A 21,069-nucleotide genomic window follows, 5' to 3' on the forward strand; every position below is an offset into this window, starting at 1 on the left:
CTGACTGGGTGGGTGAGAGGGCTCGGGATGATCTCCCGCACCGCAAATAATCCAATACCTAGCAATTCAATGGCGAGAAGGAGGGGCGGGGGGGGCATGTTGTTGCTCTCGTTTCTGTCACTGCTGCTGTACTGAGGTGCCACGAAGCTGTGGATTAGATTTGTTGCTGTTGCTGACATGTGGAGAGACAGCTGTCGCTAAGAGGTGCAAAACCAAAGCCCTGCACAGGCCCGTATCTCTCTGCTACCCTTGAGCTGCCCCTGACTGTTGAGGAACTAATCCTGGATCATTGTTTTGTACTTTTGTTTGTTACAATGGGTATCAGTGACATCACTACCGTTGACATTGGGCTCGCCAACAAACAGCAGCACTGTTTATCTTTGTCTGCGAGATAGCGGGTGAAAAACATTCCGAGATGGGAGCAAAACACTGCCAGTGAGATACCAAAGTAAACAGACAGGAAATATTTACTGTTAATAATCTCATCAAACATTTGAATGAAGGGTCTCTTTTTATCAACAGTAAAAATCTTTTTTTTTACTATTTCAAACTGGCAGCAATATACTTCCCTGCAAGTAATTAGACACGGGGCTTGGAGAATGTTTTTGTTTATACAGAGGACATGGTGCACCGTGTGCTTCAGGTTCATATTTTATTTTGTGTTTGATGGTGGTATAACTCTGTGTGCCTTGACTCATTCAGTGAGAGTGGCTGGGTCATGTAATACCTTTAAGGGACACTGATCTCTCATCTGGTCACCATGACCGAGGGCGTCACGGTTGGGCCCCCCCCCAAAAAAAAAATGTGCACATGTGGTTATACCAGAACTTTTAGAAGGAAAATATCTTCTAACTCTGTTAACTCTTAAAGAGTAGAACATTTTGTCTTCTACTTTGGTTTGTTTAGCTATTTATGATGGTTTAAAGTTAGCAAAGAAGTCATCCACATTTTATTTCGTTTGGGCCTGAAAGCAAGTTGGGTAACAGAACCACCAGGGGCTCCCTGTTGATGTAAAACCACAGAGGAAGACAGGTCAGTTGTTCTTAGTGTCATTGCCAGGTCTGTAAAGGGCGCAGTGTCTCCCAGCTTGGAGGAGGAGGAGGGTGGACAGCCAGAGTAGCCAGAGGGCCAGAGCAACTTCAACTGGTCAGTGAGAGTAAACCATTTTCTGAGCTTGAGCAACTTCAGAATAGTCTGGAGTGTTGTTGCTGCGATGATGTAAACACGTTACATTGGTATAATTCTGCGAGACAGAGTCATTTTGCAAGTTATTGTTTTCTCATTGTTTTGCGCGTGGGTGTCGCTCCACCTGGGAGATAGGCAAGTCATTAATGGAGGCATAGGCAGTTTCCAGTCACTGTAAAAGAAATCACAATTTCTGCGAGGCAATATAGAAAACTAGTGTCTAAAATATCCGTGAAGCAGAACTTATTGAGTCTCTCTGCAGACTCCGCTTAAGGTCAGAGCCATATGAAAACAGTGAATAACTTCTACATGGCGAAGTGTTAATTGCACAATACTTGATGAGAAAACACTCATATAAGCCCACACAATGGCCATTTTCTCATTTTCTAAACAATGAAACCAAGTTCAGCTTTTCGTCATTAATATATACGATAATTAAAAGAATATACTTGGTTAAATGATTACTAACAAGTAAGATAACCACTATAAAAGGGTAAGTCTACAACAAAACTTTGATAATAATTATAGAATGATGATTAAAATATAATGGATGATTATAATATGATTATCGAGACACAAAATGTAGTTTTACAAGATGCAAGCCTTTGGACGCAACAGCCCACTGTGGAAATATCTTCCCATATTAAACAGGCAAAAACCAAAGACAGCACAAACACCTCATTCCAGCTGTGAAACAGATTAGAGAAGGGATGATGATTTGGGTTTGTTTTACTGGCATAGGACTTTTGATTTGATTTGATTTGTTTATTTGCACAACATAAAAAAACGGTACAAAAGTTTAAATGAACATAAAAAGCATGAAAATATGTGCAGGTGAGAAAGGAAGCCCTAAATGGGCTTATTCAAAGTTCTCACCAGGAAAAATACATTGCATTGAAATAATAGCAAGAACAAAAAAACAAAAAAACAAAAGAAAAAAAAAACAGCGTTCAAAAAAGATGGATATAAACAGACAATTTCTCGGTGTGCACGTGCAGAAGTGAGTCCACATTAAGTGGAAGCACTTCTAGACGCTTGGTCAATAAGGCTGGTCTTCAATCTCTGTTTAAAACTATTAATAGACAGTGAAGATTTTGCGATAAGTATATGAGAATTCCAGAGTGAGGCACCTCTGTCTTTGATGGAGAACTGACTGCTATTCGTACGACTGAATGAAGAATGGAGATCCTCAAATTGTCTGGTATTATAGTTATGAATTTGCGAATTGGTCTTAAAAAAATCTTTGAAAGTACTTGGAAGCATATTTGCAAGATAAGTGCATTTGTAAATGAAAGCACATGATTGGAGTATGTTAATATCATAGATGGATAATAAATTTAATTTTTTAAACAACTTTTAATTATGGGACTAAAAAGGACTAATTATGGTAACTGACAGTTGATCGGTTTATCAATATCTATGTCAGTATCAGTTCTGATGCGTGAGTTTATCCCTTATCAATTTTCAAGTTTTAATGAAGAAACAAGTATGGATGGAAAGGTTTTTTTTAGCCTCACCACAGCTGCTTTAGTCTCAAATTCTTAAAAGAGCACTGCCAACAGGTCAGGAAGTGCAATACCTCCCCAGGTTACAGCAGCATCTCCACTTCAACAACAGCTACAACGCATCTGCACACCACTGCAATTCTGTCACATCGTTGCATGTCAAAATAAATGCCTTATGTCTTATGGCTCTTAGCTGATTAGCTATGTTTACTTTCATTTTCACCCCACTGGCATCGATAATGGTACTGACAACTTTGGAGGCGTATGATTCTGATTCTTTATTAAATTTAGAACAGATTCTGAGGTGGAACCGGTTTCTGACTGTCATCTTTACACGGGACCTGAGAACCGTGCAGAGAAAGTCAAATATGAAGCTATCCCTCTGACAGCTAAACCTTGGTCAAAGTGGGTCATGTAGCAGGACAATGATCCGAAGCATGGTAGAGAATCTACATCAGAATGGATAAAAAAAGAATCAGTGTGCTGTAATGCTCCTCTTAAGGTTTAGACCTCAGCCTGTCTAAAATGCTGTGAAGGGACCTTAAGAGGTATTTGAACTAATGCCACCACCTCAAGTGGAACTACATCGTAAAGAGGAGTGGGGTAAAATACCCTCTGCAACCATTCCTCACACTGATAATCATATAGAAAATGATGTAACAGCTAAAAGTGGTACTTCAAGGTTTTGAGTTCTGGGGTTTGCATAGTTTTCCACACTGCTTTTTCATTTTCATTTAGTTTTTTTTCATTAATTAATTAAAAACAAATATTTAAAAATGTCAAGTATTGTTCAGATGAAAAGAAGAAAATCTGTACAGTTTATTCTAAAACATGTGCACACTAGAAATGTATTATGTATTGTCCATGTGTTCAGATGCTATATTCATGGGTAAATGTGTCCCTGGAAACAGCAATGAAGAGGACAGTCAAAAAAAACTATCGCCAACTGCTCTTCTCTCTGCTACGGGGCCTGGCAACCAACCTTACAGATTTTTTTAATAGCATACTAAAATGCTGCATAAAGACTAAATTGTAGCCCTCAATGGGCAACAGATGATGGAATTAAAGAGATTTAGAGCTCTGGGGGGAAACAGGCTGTATGTATTTGATGTGGGCCTAGGAAAGAGGGAAGAGAGGAAAGAGGGCAGCAGAACACACCAAGGCAGCATCTGGCCCTTGCAAGGGCACACAGCACTCCGGGAAGTCTCTACAGAATGAGCCAGGGCTGACTGATAGCTCTTTTTAACACCCACTATGTGCACGGACTAGCACTCAGCTACTAGTAACACCTGCTGCACCCATATGGTGTTACAATATCACCCATCACCTCAACAGAACTAGGACACGTGAAGCATAAAAAAAGTTGGAACTGTGAAATAACATGTGCAAGAACATCGCACGGAAACTCATTCCAACCCTACCCCTACTCAAGGTAACCATAGAAACCCCTCACCTGTCGCCTCATCGACAACAATAGGCAGACAGCCAGGTCAGAGTGACACATTTTCTCTCCCTCTCAAAAACACAGGATGGTTTTTCTTGTGCAGTGTACTTCCTCATTCTCAGACATATTCCTACCAGAGCATAAGCAGACAAACATAGCTTAGTCTACACGCGCCAGATTTATCATCTGCCTTTGCTCATACCATCCTGCTGTTCCCCGTTAGGCATTGCCCCTCTGTCTGTGTTTCATTAACCAACACTTGGACTGTCACAGATGTGCACATAGACACATAGGCACAACGACACATTTCAGTTTCATCACTTTTGCCAAAGGAAGCTGGCAAAATAGCAACATTTATCCTGACCTGGCATATTCTGATCCCAAGTGAAAACATGGCCCAGTATAAAGAGCCGGTGGGCTTCAGCAGCCTCTATTCAATAGAGACAAAACCTGGATCTGTGGAATGATTTGGCTTGGTGGAACAATGAATAGAGCCAACAATCCTGCAATGACAGACCCCGTTAACCCCTATACTATGAGCTATTGCCCAACTCTATACAGCATAGTTGGAAAAGAAGAAGCATAAAAACTCAAAATCTGGCATTGATGGAGGTTGATCTGTGAGCTCATGATAATGTCATGTGCTGCATGAACAAATTGCCATCAAATAATCCATGAAAAATCCAGATTCTGACAACTCTCACTCACAAACTTTTGCTTTTAGCTCATCCCAAGTGTGAAAGGAAGTTAAAAATAATGCAGAAGATGAAAGAGAAGTTAGTGAAACTGAGACATTTAAACAAGTTCCGACGCAAGGCATGAAGCAAAAGCACTGCAGCCGTGGAAATGTTAAGCTGGGACAGCCTTTGTCCTGGGTGATAAGAGGTGGGGGGGATGGGCCTTCCCACCTTGGCTTTCATTTTCTTGCCGCTTTCATCTCAGTGCACACTGCAGAGCAGACCCAGTGACTCATCGAGAGAGGAAAACATGGCCAAAACCAATAACCACCGGATAGCATCTCTTACACTAACAAGCTTTACACTTGGGGATACCATCAACTCCCTGGTTCTCTCACACAGTTAATTAGGGATGGACTGGGAAGCTATCTATCTACCCTGTTTTTATCCCCTCAGTGGTTTACAAATCTTCTGCCCCTGTTTGTCACTCTACTACTCGGCTTTGCATGCCTCCTCTTACACAGCTCTCACTCTTTTCAATGCACACTTCATTCACTTTATCTGCATGTACCTACCATCTTCACATCTACTACCAATGCTGCTATTACTGCCCCTGTGTCCAGCCCAAGGCCACTACTGCCTCTTAATCCCATTAGACCAAACACAATCAATTATCCAGCCAGCCATAAGGATCTGAGAGCATTAAAAGGTTAGCTCAGGAGATTTAAAGCCATTGATGTCTTTGACAGGAATGCCCCCCCACCCCCACCCCTCCCATGCACACACACACACCCCCCTTTCTGGCTATCTGGTTACCAGTGTGTCAGTGTCTGTGTATGTGTGTTCGTATGTCAGCGCATGTTCATCAACATGACACCGAATCACCAACTCGAGCCACCATGCATCGGCAGCGGATCTTTAATCATGTCCCTGCAAGTCTCGGCAAATTACTGCCTTGTGATGGTAATCGATAAAGCGATAAACACAGCCGGGGACTGCAGCTACTGGAGCGAAGAAATACCGTTGCAGCCACTGGTTGATTTTTTTTCTTTTTTTTTTTTCTCATAATCTGATTCCTTTTTGCTGAGAGTGAAGGGTGAAAAAAAGAGGAGAACTTTCTTCTTCCAAACTGAACAGGCAGGGTGTGCAGGGGAGAACAAGGGGCCCTCATACACTGCGCTTGAGACGAAGAAGTTGTGGAGATACAGGTGCAGGTCAATCAATACTATCAGAGAGAGCGACTGATATCATCTCATAGTAATCTGGAGACTCATCTCATCCCCTTCCGTCTGCCCCGCCACCGCCTGTCCATATACTCCATGCCCCAGTGGCACTCCATTCATAGCTCGATGTAATTTTCTCCCTCCCTCCCTTTTATCTTTATCATACGCTCCTCTCCTACTCTTCCTTCTCACTGACTGTTCCTTCTCATGTGAGAAAATTAAATATGATCATTCCTCTTCAAAGGCGCCACCATTAGCCACATAATGAATATTCAGTTAATGTAGCAGAGAGAGGAGAGTGTGTGAGCGGAGACAGGAAGAAGTGAAAGGTGAAACTCAACTCCACAGTCCTACAAGATAACTAGAGTGGGCAAACGAATATGCATTGGTATATCGTCATCCATAGACTTTTAAAGCCAAACACAAGTAATTAGTTATCAGAAATACATTATGACCCAGCAATAACACTCTTGTGACGTTTACTAATGAGGTTATAGATCTACTTCGTCAGGGTGAAATATGTCATTTATTGCTCATCAATATTTTCAGCAATGAATCATTGATCAGGGGGCTATTATGAAATCCTTCCTCAAATCCCTTGTCCCTGATGCGACCCCCACTGAAGAATTATTTGGCCGTGGTATGAAAGGCACCGAAGCACTTGTGGCTCCAACTTAAACGCGCTCCAAAGAGCTTGTGGCTTTGGCGTCCAAATGTAACTGCCAAGCACCTTCTCTGCCGGGATTCAAATGTGTTTCTTCATGCAGGCACGATAGTCACTTTCCAATTTCAACTTAATCTTAAACCACCAATTTCTACTGCCTTGGCGGTGATTGAAATATGAAACCCTGCATATATAGAGGCCATTACAGAGAATACAAGGCCCCAGCTGCTGTCTGTGTGCCCTGGGAAGAGAGAGGAGAAGAAACAACAGGGATCAGCTACGGCCGGAACATATTTCTATTTATTTATTATTCAATAATGCTGAATTGGCCCCTGACCTCCACGCGCGGCTCCCACCAAACTACCCTCAGAAGAAAATGGCAGCGTTGCTGAATCAGGAAGAACTCCAACAGAATCCCTTGGGCTCAGCACTATGGAGGGTTTAATCTGACAGTTTGATGCAGCTCCTCTTTAAAGAATGCCTTTTTCTTTCTTCTTTTTTTTGGCCATTTGATTTTTATAAACACATGTCAAAAGTACAAACATTCACTGTCTCCAACAACGCTATAAACACAGGCATGCCAACATAGAAATAACATAGCTAATAGATAAGTCATTGCCAATAAGCAGAGCAGCCATCAACATCCTAGGAAGTGACAAGCTTTTTCCTGCAATCGCTCTTGGATGGGCTCTTTACCTTATTGTTCCATCTCCAAATACATGTTCTTTTTCAAAAAGGGGAAGAAGAAATAAGTAGTGCTTTTATCTGTCAGGGATGCTTCTCCAATTTTCCGCATAATAACTTGATGGGAAGCTACTTTTAACCTAATTCCAGCTGGTGAAAAAATATGATAAAGTAATCTTTGTTCAAGGGCAAAATAATCAAATCAAACAACATGGCCTATTACACCGACATAAAGAAAGAGTCAGGACATTAATTGGGGTGGGGGGTGGAGTGTAAATACGCAACTACACAAGATCTTGTGCAAACTGCAGCTCTCAAGGTTGCTTCAGCTGTTAATAAGTTCAGTGTGATGGCTCACATTAAATCAGCAGTTCGGTGGACTTTATCTGGGCCCTAAATGCAAAGCAAGTGCTCTACTATGGCTCAAGGTTAGCGTCATGGTGTCATTCGTGCCCAATGTCCGATGCACGCAGCCTGCCACACTCCTCAAGTGGCTGCCAGAGAACACTCACCAAGGTTATACCTGTCAGAGGGAATGAATATCCCACTTATCTCAATCAAAGTCCTCCGCAGAACTTCAAGGGATTGATTCCGCTTGTGCTTCAAACCTAACAAAAATAAGGGCATTAACTCTTCTGGAAAATTTGGAAAGAGGGGGAACAGTCACGCTGATGCACCTGAACTGAACAGCGTGACAAATAGTATCTTGAATAATTAATCTGCACCAAATCAAATCTTCAATTAATCAATTAAAATGCTCACCTACTGAGGCAAACAGATGAACGCATTTGCATATATATATATATATTTTTTTTTTTTTGCTTTCTATCTTTGCATATTTCTTTTTTTTCATGTTTCTCATCTAACAAAGAGAACACTCAGTGATAGAAATTTCTCTGATAGCTATTACAGGTCAGACAGAAAAATGACATGCATCTTCAGACAAGCCCGAATGTGAGGAGGACCACATAAGGAAATGGATTTATAAAGAAAATGGAAATGGAGAAGAAAAATGGCTCACGCTGAATATTTCTGCAAATAGCTTCGACAGACTGCAGAGAAAAAGCAAATAAAAGAGCTGAAAGCATCCCTCCTCACATTGCACTTTACCTGTATTCAATATGAACAAATACATTCAGTCAACAGTGGTTCATAATTTATCACCATGCGCGATAATGACTTTGCTTAAATATCAAACTCCTACTAGAGAGATAAATGAATGCATCTTCATGTCCCCAAAGTCAGCCTCAGCCTAATGAATTGTGCAATAATGACAATAAATTACTGCACTTTGCTTCCACAGGAAACAGTCTATACGTTGGATGGCAGGCGATGCAAATGTGCTGTTGTGCAGCATAAATCACGGGCTAACAATGGAACCAGTGGATCTTCAAAATTAAAATAAATCCTCATTTAAGACTCCCATCTGTTTAATATTCCTCACATAACATTAAATTATCTTATTGTGATGCACAAATGGAAGAACTGGTTAAGATGGACTGTGATCATTACCACTGCAGTGACAGAACAGTAAGGTAGACATATTCTTTGATATATCAGCTTATTTGTGGCCAGTGTTATGAAATTTCTCTCTTAAATGTTGCAGCCATTTTGAATATGATCATACCGGGGGTTTTATGTGCGATATGTTTCTGTATATGTGTGTGTGCAGGTTGTCTGATCCCTGCAACATCCCTCATCTCTGGGGGCAGCAGTTCCGTCTCCCATCAACCATGCCCAGCCAATGTGACTGTCACTCCCGATCTGCACTGAGAGGGGAGCCTGTGCCTATTTTTATAAATGTATTCATATTCATTAGTCCTGAGTGTCATTCATAGCAGCAGTTCTTTAATGTGGTGCATAAACCATCAGAGGCGGGAGAAGCCCCTGTGCTCTCATTGTACAAATTAATAACACAGGCAATCACTGAAAAGGTGCCTTCTGTCAAACAACAATGGTACCTGATTTCCATCAACACACAGAGGGAAAAAAAGAAGCAGAGTGGTCACCCTCCTGGGAATCACTACTAAAACACAATCGTACCAACCTTTGAAATATGAAATCATTAATTTAAGTGAGAATTAAATACATCAGTTCTTTTTCCACCTTGACCCAGCGCAATACCCTGCCTCATAACATCTTGGTGGCAGTCAGTTTTAATTGTGCAGAATAACCAGTGTGAACATTCGCTATTAATGAGAGCAATTAAGGATCAGACTCACACAAGATTCAACTTCCTCTCTTGTTCAGAGACACCATACTTTTGTTTGATTGGTTTGTACATGTCACAGAAATCACATGATGAACTAACTCTATTAAACCCAAAGAGTCAAACAGAGTACATCTCGAGTCTTTGATCTGATACTGAGGAAAAAAAAAACACACTTTTTCCAGGACTGCCACAACAGTACATTTTGACCTCGAGTACGGTTATTGTATCATTAAGACACATCAAAGGTGAACACTTTTCTCTAAAGTGCACAGCCACTTCTCCATGCACCGTTTTGGGCACCGTGCCTTCTGAAGTAATGGAAGTTGGCTGCTTCTCACAGCCTTGCCATGTTTTTTTCATGCCCATTGTTTCTGCTCCACCCCACTTAAAATCAAGAACACAAAGCAACTCCACCTCTCCGCCATACTTCACTCTGGACAACATTAATAAAACAAGGTTTCAATGAAGCAGAATGGAACGCCACATTGTGCGATGGGGAAGCGGTGTGATTAAAGCTTTTAAACAACGCCACCCTTTGCGTTTGCACATGTCAGCGCTACAGTGTGTTTGTAAGGAGGCTTGCGGCATACATGCCCCCTTTGTTGCTTGCCGTAAGTCTTTTCTTTAATGCAGAGAAGGCAACATGGAATCCGCTTTAACATTAAGTGCAACAAAAGGACATTCAAGTATAAAACCCAGAACACAGAGAGAAGCCAAGAGAGGAAGATTCAAGCATTAAAGTGGTTGGATTGCTACAGTGACTAGGTTTGTTCCACAGGCCCATGTGACTCTCCTAAGTCTTATACACCCTCTAAACCTGTTCATATTTTTTCAGCATCCTTATTGTTTTGGAAATTAAAGTGTCACCTTTTCTTTCCTTATGCAGACTAAATGTTTATCGTTACAACTGGAACAGACTGATCACTTATTCTAATAATTTTTCTCTCTGTAATCTATGGAAGACAACCCCCTGAGTGATTCAAGCAGTGAAAATAAAGCGTTTTAATTGAATTTCATGAAATGAAACACTGGCCAGAGCAACTTCATTCAAATGATATGACTCTTCAATTTCGGCAGCTCCCACAGGCGTCGAGCATGCCCACCATTGCTGCAAAAGATATGTGCTTAAACACTATCTTTCACAGGAATGGGGAATTACTCTTTGAACTACTCTTTGAAAGCTCGTCCTAAATGAAAATTACAGAAGCCTGACCAGCACTTTGTGAAAGATTTGAAGACAATGATGATGAAATGTAGGACCGGGGTCCATATGTGGAGCACGCTCCCAAACAGGGACGAAATACCCCAGCTGTGCTTTTTTCCTGAGGCCGTTGCTTAATTCAGGCATAACAAATCAGTTTTGAACTATCATATGTCTTGTATGTCATATCTGACGCTCATCCAATTTGGCTTGATTCTCAGGAGTAAAGCTCTGTGTCTGAATATAGTGATTTCACGTGTCCACTGCATCTCCTGTCTAGAGACTGGGGACCAAAGTTGTCAGGGGACCTCCTCGCGCTGTACAGTACATGTCTCCAACAGCGGACCCGTGCTCGTTTGTTGAGTTACTTTACTCAGGCTCTGTGACAAGAGGAGACAGTGACCGAGGCATTTGGGACACGGGAGCCCCCTGCAGAATTAAACAAGCTGTGTCTCCAGCCCCAGTGACAGGAAATCTCACTCAGATCACCAAAGGCAGAAGTGATTGCATCTGACAGGTGCATCTTCTTCCTTCAGATGCAATGTCTTTGTTTTGTCTGGATTGCTTGTGTGCAGGCAGCCATTGGTATTTTTGGAAAGTCTGTGTGTACACATGCGTGTGTGTAAATGCAGTAGTATCTTTCTCCACTTATCTTTTAAAATTTAAGAGGTGATCATTTAATTAATTTCGTTTTGGTCCTCGAGCAGTTGGTTGTGTCTAACAGGCGGAGCAGAGAAATAAATGACTGAATGCATACAAAACACTGGGGTAGGAGAAATGGAAGGGTTACTGTTTGGGCTCAAACTGGGCACACTAATCCCTTTGATCCCCCCATTTTACTGTCAGCTGTTTCCTAGCTACCAATGGATCTGCACAGAGTTTAGGATTTGTGCTACTGTACACCACAGCAATCTCTGCCCCACTGATGTAGCGCTCTCCTTTCTTTTCTCCATCAATACACCAATCCAGCATTGACATCCATAGCAGTTTTCATTGCTCTCTCCGCTTCCCTCCCTCTCTCCGTCTCCCTGCCATTGGCAGTGACGTATGGAGAGCAATTAGTATCATAACTGTCAGAGACCCATATTACACATTTTACAAATGTGTTCAACAATTTGTGAAAAACTATGAGCACTTGCAAATTTATGCTTTCATCTCCACACATACACGAAACAGTCTGAACACGTGTAAAACAACTGAGAACTACAGATGCACACCTGAGAAAATATGGCAAAATTACACAAGAATGAACCTAAAAGCCCCCGGTGGCTGGGTTTTTCAGCTGCACTTAAATGCAGCATGAGTTAGTGAATCCTTGAGGAGCTCAGGGTGTGAAAAAAGTCTTGAAAGTCAACATGCACACACATGTTGATCTGTGCACATCAGATTATGTGTGCACAAACAGTTAAACATTAGTGTGCACAGAAAGCCTTTTGAGTATTTATCTATTTAATTGTTCTAAATATCTTCAAATTGCTTTATGTCTAGTTTATACAATATACTTGCAAACAAAAGCGATGCCCAAATCGTTGCACATATTTGCTAATTGTGTAAGACACATTCAGGACAATTACAACGCTTTTTTTTTCCATTGTGACAGTAACATGGCAGGTAGGCAGGTTAATGTGGAAATGATTTTGAGTTCCATCAGAAAAATGACACTTCAGACCGATAAAGCTGATGCTGGTTTTTCCGCTCACACGAGGCGCCGTAGCTGTGCCCCAGTTTCATTAGATGTGCAAAAAAAACTGTTTTCAAATACGGGTTTGGTCTGTTGAGAGAGCTCCATTTAGCAATAATGAAACAAACTCAATGAATTTGTGTCGATGCATGCGCTGCAATATGAAAATGTGTTTGGTTATGAGCATATGTGCACAGTTTTGCTGCGTGCATGTTTGTGAATCCGCTAGCGTGCATTAAAGCACGAAGGGGGAGTTTTATTTGATTCCTCTTTCGAGCTGCCTTCAAAATTTGAATAAATAGGCAAATGTATCTGCACAGGATCTCTTTCATCCTTGTCACTATTGGTTGCTTTCAGTGATACAGTGTAGCACAGACTTCCTACTTAACCTCTGAAAAGCACTCCCAAACTGATGCCAAATCATTTCAGGAAGAAATACATGGTGGACTCGATTTGCGTATTTGGAGGGGGGGGGGTCATGCTTCACTGTCAAACACTGGCTCTCCAAGGCATAACACCTATTAATCCTGTAAGCATGTACAAGGAGAATGGATAACACATGTTTCTCAATTTGCTGATTTCAATAGAAGCTGCTAGGCTGTATTGATTTTGCATGAACTGTACACTTACATAATTTGTATCATTCAAGCAGCCAGACTTTTAAACCACTCCTTTTTCTCTGGGGCCTTTGATCAGCGTGCAAATTTCAATTAAGTGTTTCCTATCTTACAAGTCATCTTTCTCTTGCATATAAATGAATATGTAATGATGTACACTGGCATCAGGTTACAAGAGACAAAGCAGCTTTTGTGTGAGTCTGAATCCCACCATATGCTTTTAGACTCCACCTAAAGGCCATTACTGGCACAAAGGGGCCAAGGAAAGGGTATCCAGATGTGGCATCCGTCATAAAGACGAAACCTGCAGTACTGCTGTCAGCTCCCATCACTGTCACACTTCTTAACTGTCACCCTTGTGATGTTACAGGCAAGGACAGCGATCAAAGATCACTGTATATTAAAACGCTTCCAAACCTCAATGACAACCTGCTCCAATCCCACGTGCACCTTATCAGAAAAGTCCTGTTTGATGCGACTGTTTGTGTGAACCTCCTCCCACTTACCTCAGTTGACACTATTGCATACTGTGTGCTTTAACATCTACACAAATATTGTTTGGCGTCTCTGTGATACGCTTCCCAGCGGTGAATGTGGAGAATTTACCTTCAAACTAACTTTAATTCCAGGAAGGCGCCAGGTGCTCGGAAGCAGAATAAAAAAACTTGAAATTAAATCTTGAGTGTTCAAGAGCAGGACAACGGGAGACAAACGTCAGTCATAATCAATACTGAGCACAATGCATTGAGATGCAGCAAAAGGCTTTTCTCCAGACCCCCCAATGGGTCTGGTATGCCTGCTGCCAAGAGCAGGCTGACCAGACCTGTGAAGTCAGACTTGCAGATTTCCATTCCAGATATAATAGTCTTCAGACAGGGAGCGAACCATGGGCTGGACTCACCTCTGGAAACTGGTGACCTCTAGAAAATAAACCAAGGAACATGCCGTTTTTCTGCTGGAAAGAGGTATAAAAAGAAAAAAACATACTGTTTTCCTTAGCTTTAAATGCTATTGATTATTTAGACTGTTAATATTTCCCTTTTGATTTGTTTGTGTGTATAGTTTAACGGAAGTATTGGAATGTCGATCCATGTTATTGCCTATTGCGGGAGGTCACAGGGCTGTGACTAGTTGGGACAAAAATGGAGCAGAATGTCAAGATGTAGATTCATTCAAGTGAATGCAGAAAGAAAAATGGATTTGTATCACCAATCGCTTTTACGAGGACAGACGGGGGAGAAAAAATGGGCACACCACCCCCACGCCTCCACTGTTGTTCCTACATTCCTCTATTTCTTTGTCTCTTTTGCCATTTTATTCACAACACAAGAATACACTCACCAGTCCCCAGGAGGGACATGCTGGATGTGAGCAGAGATTCAGTGAGCACATTAAGCTGTAGAAAGCATTGTTTTTTCTCTGCAGTTATTTCTCAAGTTGCCTTAGTGTTGTTTAAATGTTTACATATAACAGCTTGGGGGCTTGAAGACATATGTACGGTCCAAGAATACTTTGGGAAGGCGAATCCATCTTTTCCCTGGATGAAGTTACTGGGACCATTTTTAAAGGCTTTTCAAAGAGCTTCTTTGAATGACGCTTTGATGAAAAAGCATAAACGACATCTTTGGTCCCTTGTCAAAATCAGATTGTACGAATTAAATAAATAGCATCATTTCAAATTCCCCTTCATACGGTATACAAGGTCATTTCAACTTTTAATGTCTATCCCGGCTCAAGGCTTCCTCTGAGAATTTTCTTTTGTTCTTGATAGCTGAAGTGCCTCCAAGCCCTGTGTCAGATTGATTAGACATTTAGCCAGGAGAATGAATATGTGAAAAATTTGTCTGTTTTCCCCCCACAGCGCCTCCTCCCTTAGTCTCATCAGTAAACAAGGAGATACGGAAACAAAACTACTCTCAGCTATGTGATTAAAATTGGCCCCAAAAGCAGAACTTGCCTTTCAAATCAATGCTGTTATTACCGAAAAATCTAATTTGAGCACACCTTACTCAGGCTGTATTTTCCTCACTCAGTATGACAAAGACAGGCTCTCTGTGGGTAGTGAATCTATCTGATGAGCAGGATTTTCTGGAGCTGAGGATGTGTCTTACCCACAGGTTGTCCAGTTTCTAGCATCCTGATGTTTGTGTACCTGTTTCAGCACAGAAAAATGCTAAACACATATTAACACACCAACACAGAAAAAAGAAAATAGCTTAAGTTCTTTAGAGCGAGTAATAATTTTAGCCAGTGATCCTAATGCACACATCAGTGTGGCACAGGCATTGTGGGAGTTAGGGCTTTTTGCCCCATGCAAATAGCCATTACCAAAGCCCTTTGGGCAAATGGCAATTACTAGGCAAAGAGAGAATGCCAAAACCCTGCAGTACAAGTAAATTTGATTACATTTCCATTATGAACTATAAACACAGTTTTGCTGCTCGACTGAGCCAATTAAAGGCTTCCTGAAGCTAAAAATGGTTGACAGCGCAACTGGCTTTTTTTCATCATAGTTGATTGTAATCATTTGTCACTCTCGAACACATTTCTGGGCGCTCATTTCTTTCTCTCTTTTTGTTTCCTATTTAAAAAAAATAACTTTTTCATTCATTGATTTCAATTGCTGTTTCCAGTGAGATGATTTTGTTACTTGCTTTTTTTTTCAATTTTTTTTTTTTTTTCCCTGACTTCAGCTGTGATATGTTCCATCTGGGCGGATAAAGCATCCTGTGGCAGCATGAATAAACATGTGTAGACAGCATTTGGCAGCAAAAATGAAAGAGAGAGAGAGAAAGAGAGATGGTCGCCAGGCGTTGAAGACACACAAGAAGTCTGATGAGGAAGTTAGACAGCCACCATTTCACCTGAGGCTGTGCAAGACACTTGCTGGTCTTTCCTGGCATGAGACGTATTGCAAAGAAAACAAGTGTTTAAAGCAAATTTCAGCAGCTGTTACAGTAGCTCTCTGGAGCGGCAAACATGTTTAATTAATTGCAGTCCACAAAACAGGGAAATACACATGTCATAGCCGTGCACCGTGTCTCATGGTAGTGGAGAAATTGCAACACTTGCTTATCATAATGTCACACAGATGTGATGATTCACACAAATGATTCAAGTTTAAAAACTTCACTTTCATCAGTTATCATTTCTAGTATTTCACGTGCATGTTGCTAATGTGCAATCAATGTCATTATGAGGGCCTGAAAAGCAAAGCCATATGTATAACATGTACAGATTTATGTTCTGTGTGGTGGAGACTATCAAATTTGGTTCTACATGAACAGGTTTGTCATCATCATCAGAATTAAGAAATGCCTTACATTTCATTAAAGCCGCATTATACTTCTCATGATAGAGTTGTGTAATCTTGTACATATTGATTTTGTTTCTTTCTACAGCCATGTTTCAGTGCGTGTGTGCTTGTGCTTGGCTGGTGTACAGTAGATGAATTATGATGGGGTACATTAAAGCAGGGAGCTTTAATCACACAAGGATTCAGAATGTTTTAAACAAATGCTTTTTTTGGTAAGTACAGTGGATTATCGTCAGATTTAAAGATTTGGACATGGCTGACAGCTGTCAAGCTGAATAATAACGTACGTCCAGAAAATTATAGCAGCTGTCGGTTGGCAGAATGTCAATGCTGCTATCTAGATTAAAGCTCAATAGACATGAACATAAGCACCAGCAAGCAGGAACACACGTTTACTTCTGCAGATGCACACAAGATGCAAGCAGAAACTCATGACCTGCGTACATCTCAGCAGCTTCGAGCCTTTGAGGTTGAACAATAGATAAACTGACCACTAAGAGAAGAAGAAAATCAAGAATCTCACATTTTACTTGGTATTTTGACAATGGTTCTCTGCAAGTCTTACAAAAGCTTGCTGAGTGCAACCTGTTAAGAAGGTTTCCCTCTGCGGATGTACCATGTATCCTCTCGTGCATTGGAACAACCAACTGTATCAAACGCAGCAGGAGTTTCAATAGGAACCTGCTGAAAAACAAGTAGCTGCATGCCGCCCCCGGTTCCCTGTTGGCGCCTGTGTGTCGCCTAATTTATGACATCCTCCGAGGTCCTCCCCTCGCAGGGAATGCCTACAGCATCTCTAACTTTACACAGAGGCACTGCTGTATTGCCACTCATTTGCAAACAAGGATTCCCCGTGAGGATGAGCCACCTCCTAGTTGAGAGGAACAAGCCCTCTCCTGGAGCTAAGAAGACCCCCTACAATGACTACACCTATGTCTTCACGACAGAACCAAAAGCTGCAATTTTTACCACCATCGAGGATGCCCTCCTCAACAGAACGAGCAGGCAGACAGAGCGGTGTATCTCTCCCAAATGCTAATGTACAGCTGGGAATATTCATGAGACCAAAATACCAAACTGCAAGGATGAGAAAGGGAGTCTGTTTAAGGAGGAAAGGTAAAGTTCTGGGAGGTTGCCCAGTAGCACTCAACAGATCCTCACACACTCTAGGCATGTTAGCTTGAGAAAATGATGCTAATAACAGCTAGGCAAAGTGTGCCTCGCATGATAAGTGATGCCTGAGACTCCTTTCAGATAAGGTTGGAAGCACTTTAGAGCAATGCGACTTGTTCAAAGACAAACAAGTGCAGGGATTATGCTGCTTTTAGCACTTTGGTGCACCGAGCAGCACGATTATGAGATGGGGAATGGATCGAGAAGACACCTCTCATTTAAATCAATCTCAGAAGCATGCCTTTCCCCCCCATGGGACGTGCAGACAAATGTTTTCAGGATTTTTCTGTCAAAAACGCATCCTTATCCTTTTGCAGTCCTGTACGTTTCTTTACAAGAAAAAACATTCTGTGGTTGAAAATTATAGCAGATAAAGTAATGCCATTGAATGTGAAAATACTCTACATGGTGACATTTCAAAAAGCCCACACAGTTTCCCTTTGTCCTTTTTCAACTTACCTTTATTTCTTGTGACGCAGCAGTTATGCTCTTTCAGTCATGAAATACACAGCCAGGATGCATTTGCTCTCCATGGTCTATCTTTATTTAGCACATTTCATTATCTTCACAGTGGCCAAGAGGTCAAACCGCTGACAGATGACAGTGAAGAGCTTAACCACCTCTGCAGTGATAGCATGATTCATGTGTAGATCGTATTCACACCTCTGCCCCCACATCTCTGATTGTGCTGGACCTGAATGAAACTGCAGCATGCTGTGATTTATGCATTCTGTAACATGAACATCACTTTGATGCAGCTTCTAAGTCAGAATGGTGAACCAGACATATGCAATACTGACTCCAAAGAAGGGCTCTGCTTCACTTTCCCAGTGTCAGATCTATACAAGTTAATGACCGTCTCTTAAGGGGGTCTATCGGCAGGAGTGGCAGTTCAATCTACAGATGCAATGAAATAGTCAGTGGTTTCCTGGGTCAGTGGACCTTTCTTATGATATGACAGTTAGGGAGACCAGTAAAATCCTCCAAAGGATTTTTTTTTTGTCATAAAAGAGTGAATATTGTGCTTTGAATAGTAAAATATGATGTCTAGCAGATATGACTCCAGCAATGCCCAGATAATGTATTCATCTGGGAGATCTTCTTCTCGGATCATTGTGGTTACAGTGTGCGCAATTAACAAGGTGTTGACTGAGGCAACTTAACAAGTCACGAATTTAATTCTAAATGAATCTCGGGAGGTGTCCGACCTCAAATATGAATGAATCTTCTGCATTTTTAAACCTCCGCTTAGTTTTTAGGATAGTTTTACCTAGCCTCGTGTTTCTTATTTTCCTATATTCACAAATATAGGCTATGTTCATCACTCTTTTTGAACCACAACAGTGAACTATTGTGTGATGGGGGGGTGGGGGTGGGGGGTGGGGGGTGGGGGGGGGCCGAGTTGCGCATCGTACCTTGAGCCTGAGTGCTGGAGATAGAAGTGGACAACAGCAGAATCCAACAGGAGACCCACACCTGTCCGACCTGTCCCGCTGCGCGCGCGCTCCGCCGCGGTGCCGTCGTGCCCCCGGCGCGGACCCCCAGTCTCCACGCTGGGGACATGTTGCTTTCTGTTGGCCGCGCACTCCCGGGAAGCGTCCTGGCTGCTGATGCTGCTGCCGCCGAGGCTGCCGCTGGTCCTGCTCGTCACGCTGCTGGTGATGAGGCTGAGTGACCGGGGAGGGAAGAGCTTGGGGAAGAGAGTCCGTCTGAAAGGCACCAGGCACGCAGACAGGCGCGCGCGGTGGCATGAAAAGCCTTTGGACAAGTCCCGCACGAGCGAGGCGGAGTCAGTCCAATTGAATTTGTTCGGCTGTCAAGAGTGCGAGATGGAGTATTGACATGGTCTTTTCACTGTCCTGAATAATATCTGAATGCATCAGAGACTTGGGGAAAAAAATGAAGAAAACACGAATAAGTAACAAAACATTTGACACACACAACTCCAAGTCACGTGACGTTCAAATGACATATTTTTTCTCACAAAGACAATCTCTCTCTCTCTCTCTCTCTCTCTCTCTCTCTCTCTCTCTATATATATATATATATATATATATATATATATATATATATATATATATATATATATATATATATATATATAGTTTTTTTGTTTTGTTTTGTTTTGTTTAAATCCTTTTCGTTGCCAATTCAACTGCTCTTGAGCAAGGCACTCCGATACTCAGTGGTTAGGTATGTCTCTCTCAGATGTGTGCTTGTTCTTTATGACCTTGTAAATAAACACTACAAAGGCTAACACAACATCCTTATTCATGAGATCACTTATGAAGACTGAATATACCATCAAGCTGGGTTTTTTTTTCTTCCTCCTCTTTTTAATTGGACATACCCTATAGCAGCGCGCACAACCTGAGCCAAGTCACGTCAGGCCGAGTGCTCTGTGCACTAGTGCCACCACGCGGCACAGAGAGGTGGAGGATATCTCTTGGGACAGTTACGATTGAACGTTAACACAATGAAAACTAGAGCCCGGGTAACAAGCAATCTGATGACTACCAAATATGTCTATGGCTGGCTTTAGATGTTCTTTTCATTTTCTCTCACTGGCACGCATACAGAATTACAACATTATTCTAAGAGCTATTTCTCTTCCTCAAACCTTTTTATTATTCACTGGTCCCAGCCAAAATTGGTCCTGCATGTTAAAATCAAAAAATTATACGGGAATATATAGGTCGAATGTCTTCATTTTGATGTGATTCAGGAGCCAGTCTTGGATCAAATTAAATGGCATACCGCTTCATAAGAAAACTTTCTTTCTCATCAGAAAAAGGATAAAAGGCGAGTTCAAGCACACAAAAAATTCGGTTCAATTCTGAAAAATGGACGAGGGTACATTGTAACATTGTTGTCCTTGCTCCTTTTGAACTCACTGAAATATACATGTAGGGAAGGTGAGGTTCAAAGAGCTGTCACACTGCTTCTGTATTTCTATCCCTGCCATTTGATTTTGGGAATTAGAAGACCGGGAGCAGCCTAACAGGGGGCACCCAAGTTGCCATGAGCTAAATAAAGCCTGTTGTTGCCTTTCAAAGAGCCCTTTTCATTCTTTAACGTGTGTGGCATTCTCCCCTTTGTGGAGTGTTGGTGCAAATCTTTTTTTTCATGTCCTTTTCAGATGCCAGCGTCACCCTCACCCCAGCGTCTTACCACTTCTCAATGTCAACAGGGTGTCATTTGGTGTCATCCTTTGCTCCCCCTCTTTACTTCCCATCTCCTCACCCTGCTTCCACCCCATGCACAAACCCCCTACTGCTAATGATGTGCTGATTATAAGACTCCAAGGCCAGTAGATTGCTCGCCAATCTCATTCGCATGCAGTGGAAAATTGCTGCTGTCTTGGAGACCCAACCCTGCTGAGCATATCAGGCAGGTTGACATTAGCAAGCTGCTGGGAACAGTGTTCAGGCACGAGGGCAGGTGCTGTGTCTCTGTCTCCGAAACTGCGATGCAGCAGAGGAGGCAG

The 21,069-nt window shown here is 41.9% G+C and overlaps 1 protein-coding gene across 6 annotated transcripts in view; it reads right to left on the bottom strand.

Annotated features, from left to right (window-relative positions):
- The window catches only part of sdk2a (sidekick cell adhesion molecule 2a), a 96,195-nt gene extending 76,778 nt beyond the window's left edge, over nucleotides 1-19,417 (bottom strand). For 5 of the 6 annotated variants that reach the window (XM_061711923.1, XM_061711922.1, XM_061711920.1 and 2 more), the window contains exon 1: nucleotides 18,998-19,417. In XM_061711923.1, coding sequence (XP_061567907.1) covers nucleotides 18,998-19,145 — 148 coding nt within the window. In that variant the 5' untranslated portion in view covers nucleotides 19,146-19,417. Of the gene's footprint in view, nucleotides 1-18,041; nucleotides 18,087-18,997 lie in introns of those variants that run through there. The other variant, XM_061711924.1, reaches the window with a different exon arrangement.
- Between the last annotated feature and the right edge of the window lie 1,652 nt (nucleotides 19,418-21,069).

The sequence above is a fragment of the Cololabis saira genome, chromosome 21 (assembly GCF_033807715.1).
Source record: "Cololabis saira isolate AMF1-May2022 chromosome 21, fColSai1.1, whole genome shotgun sequence".
NCBI classification, from domain to species: domain Eukaryota; kingdom Metazoa; phylum Chordata; class Actinopteri; order Beloniformes; family Belonidae; genus Cololabis; species Cololabis saira.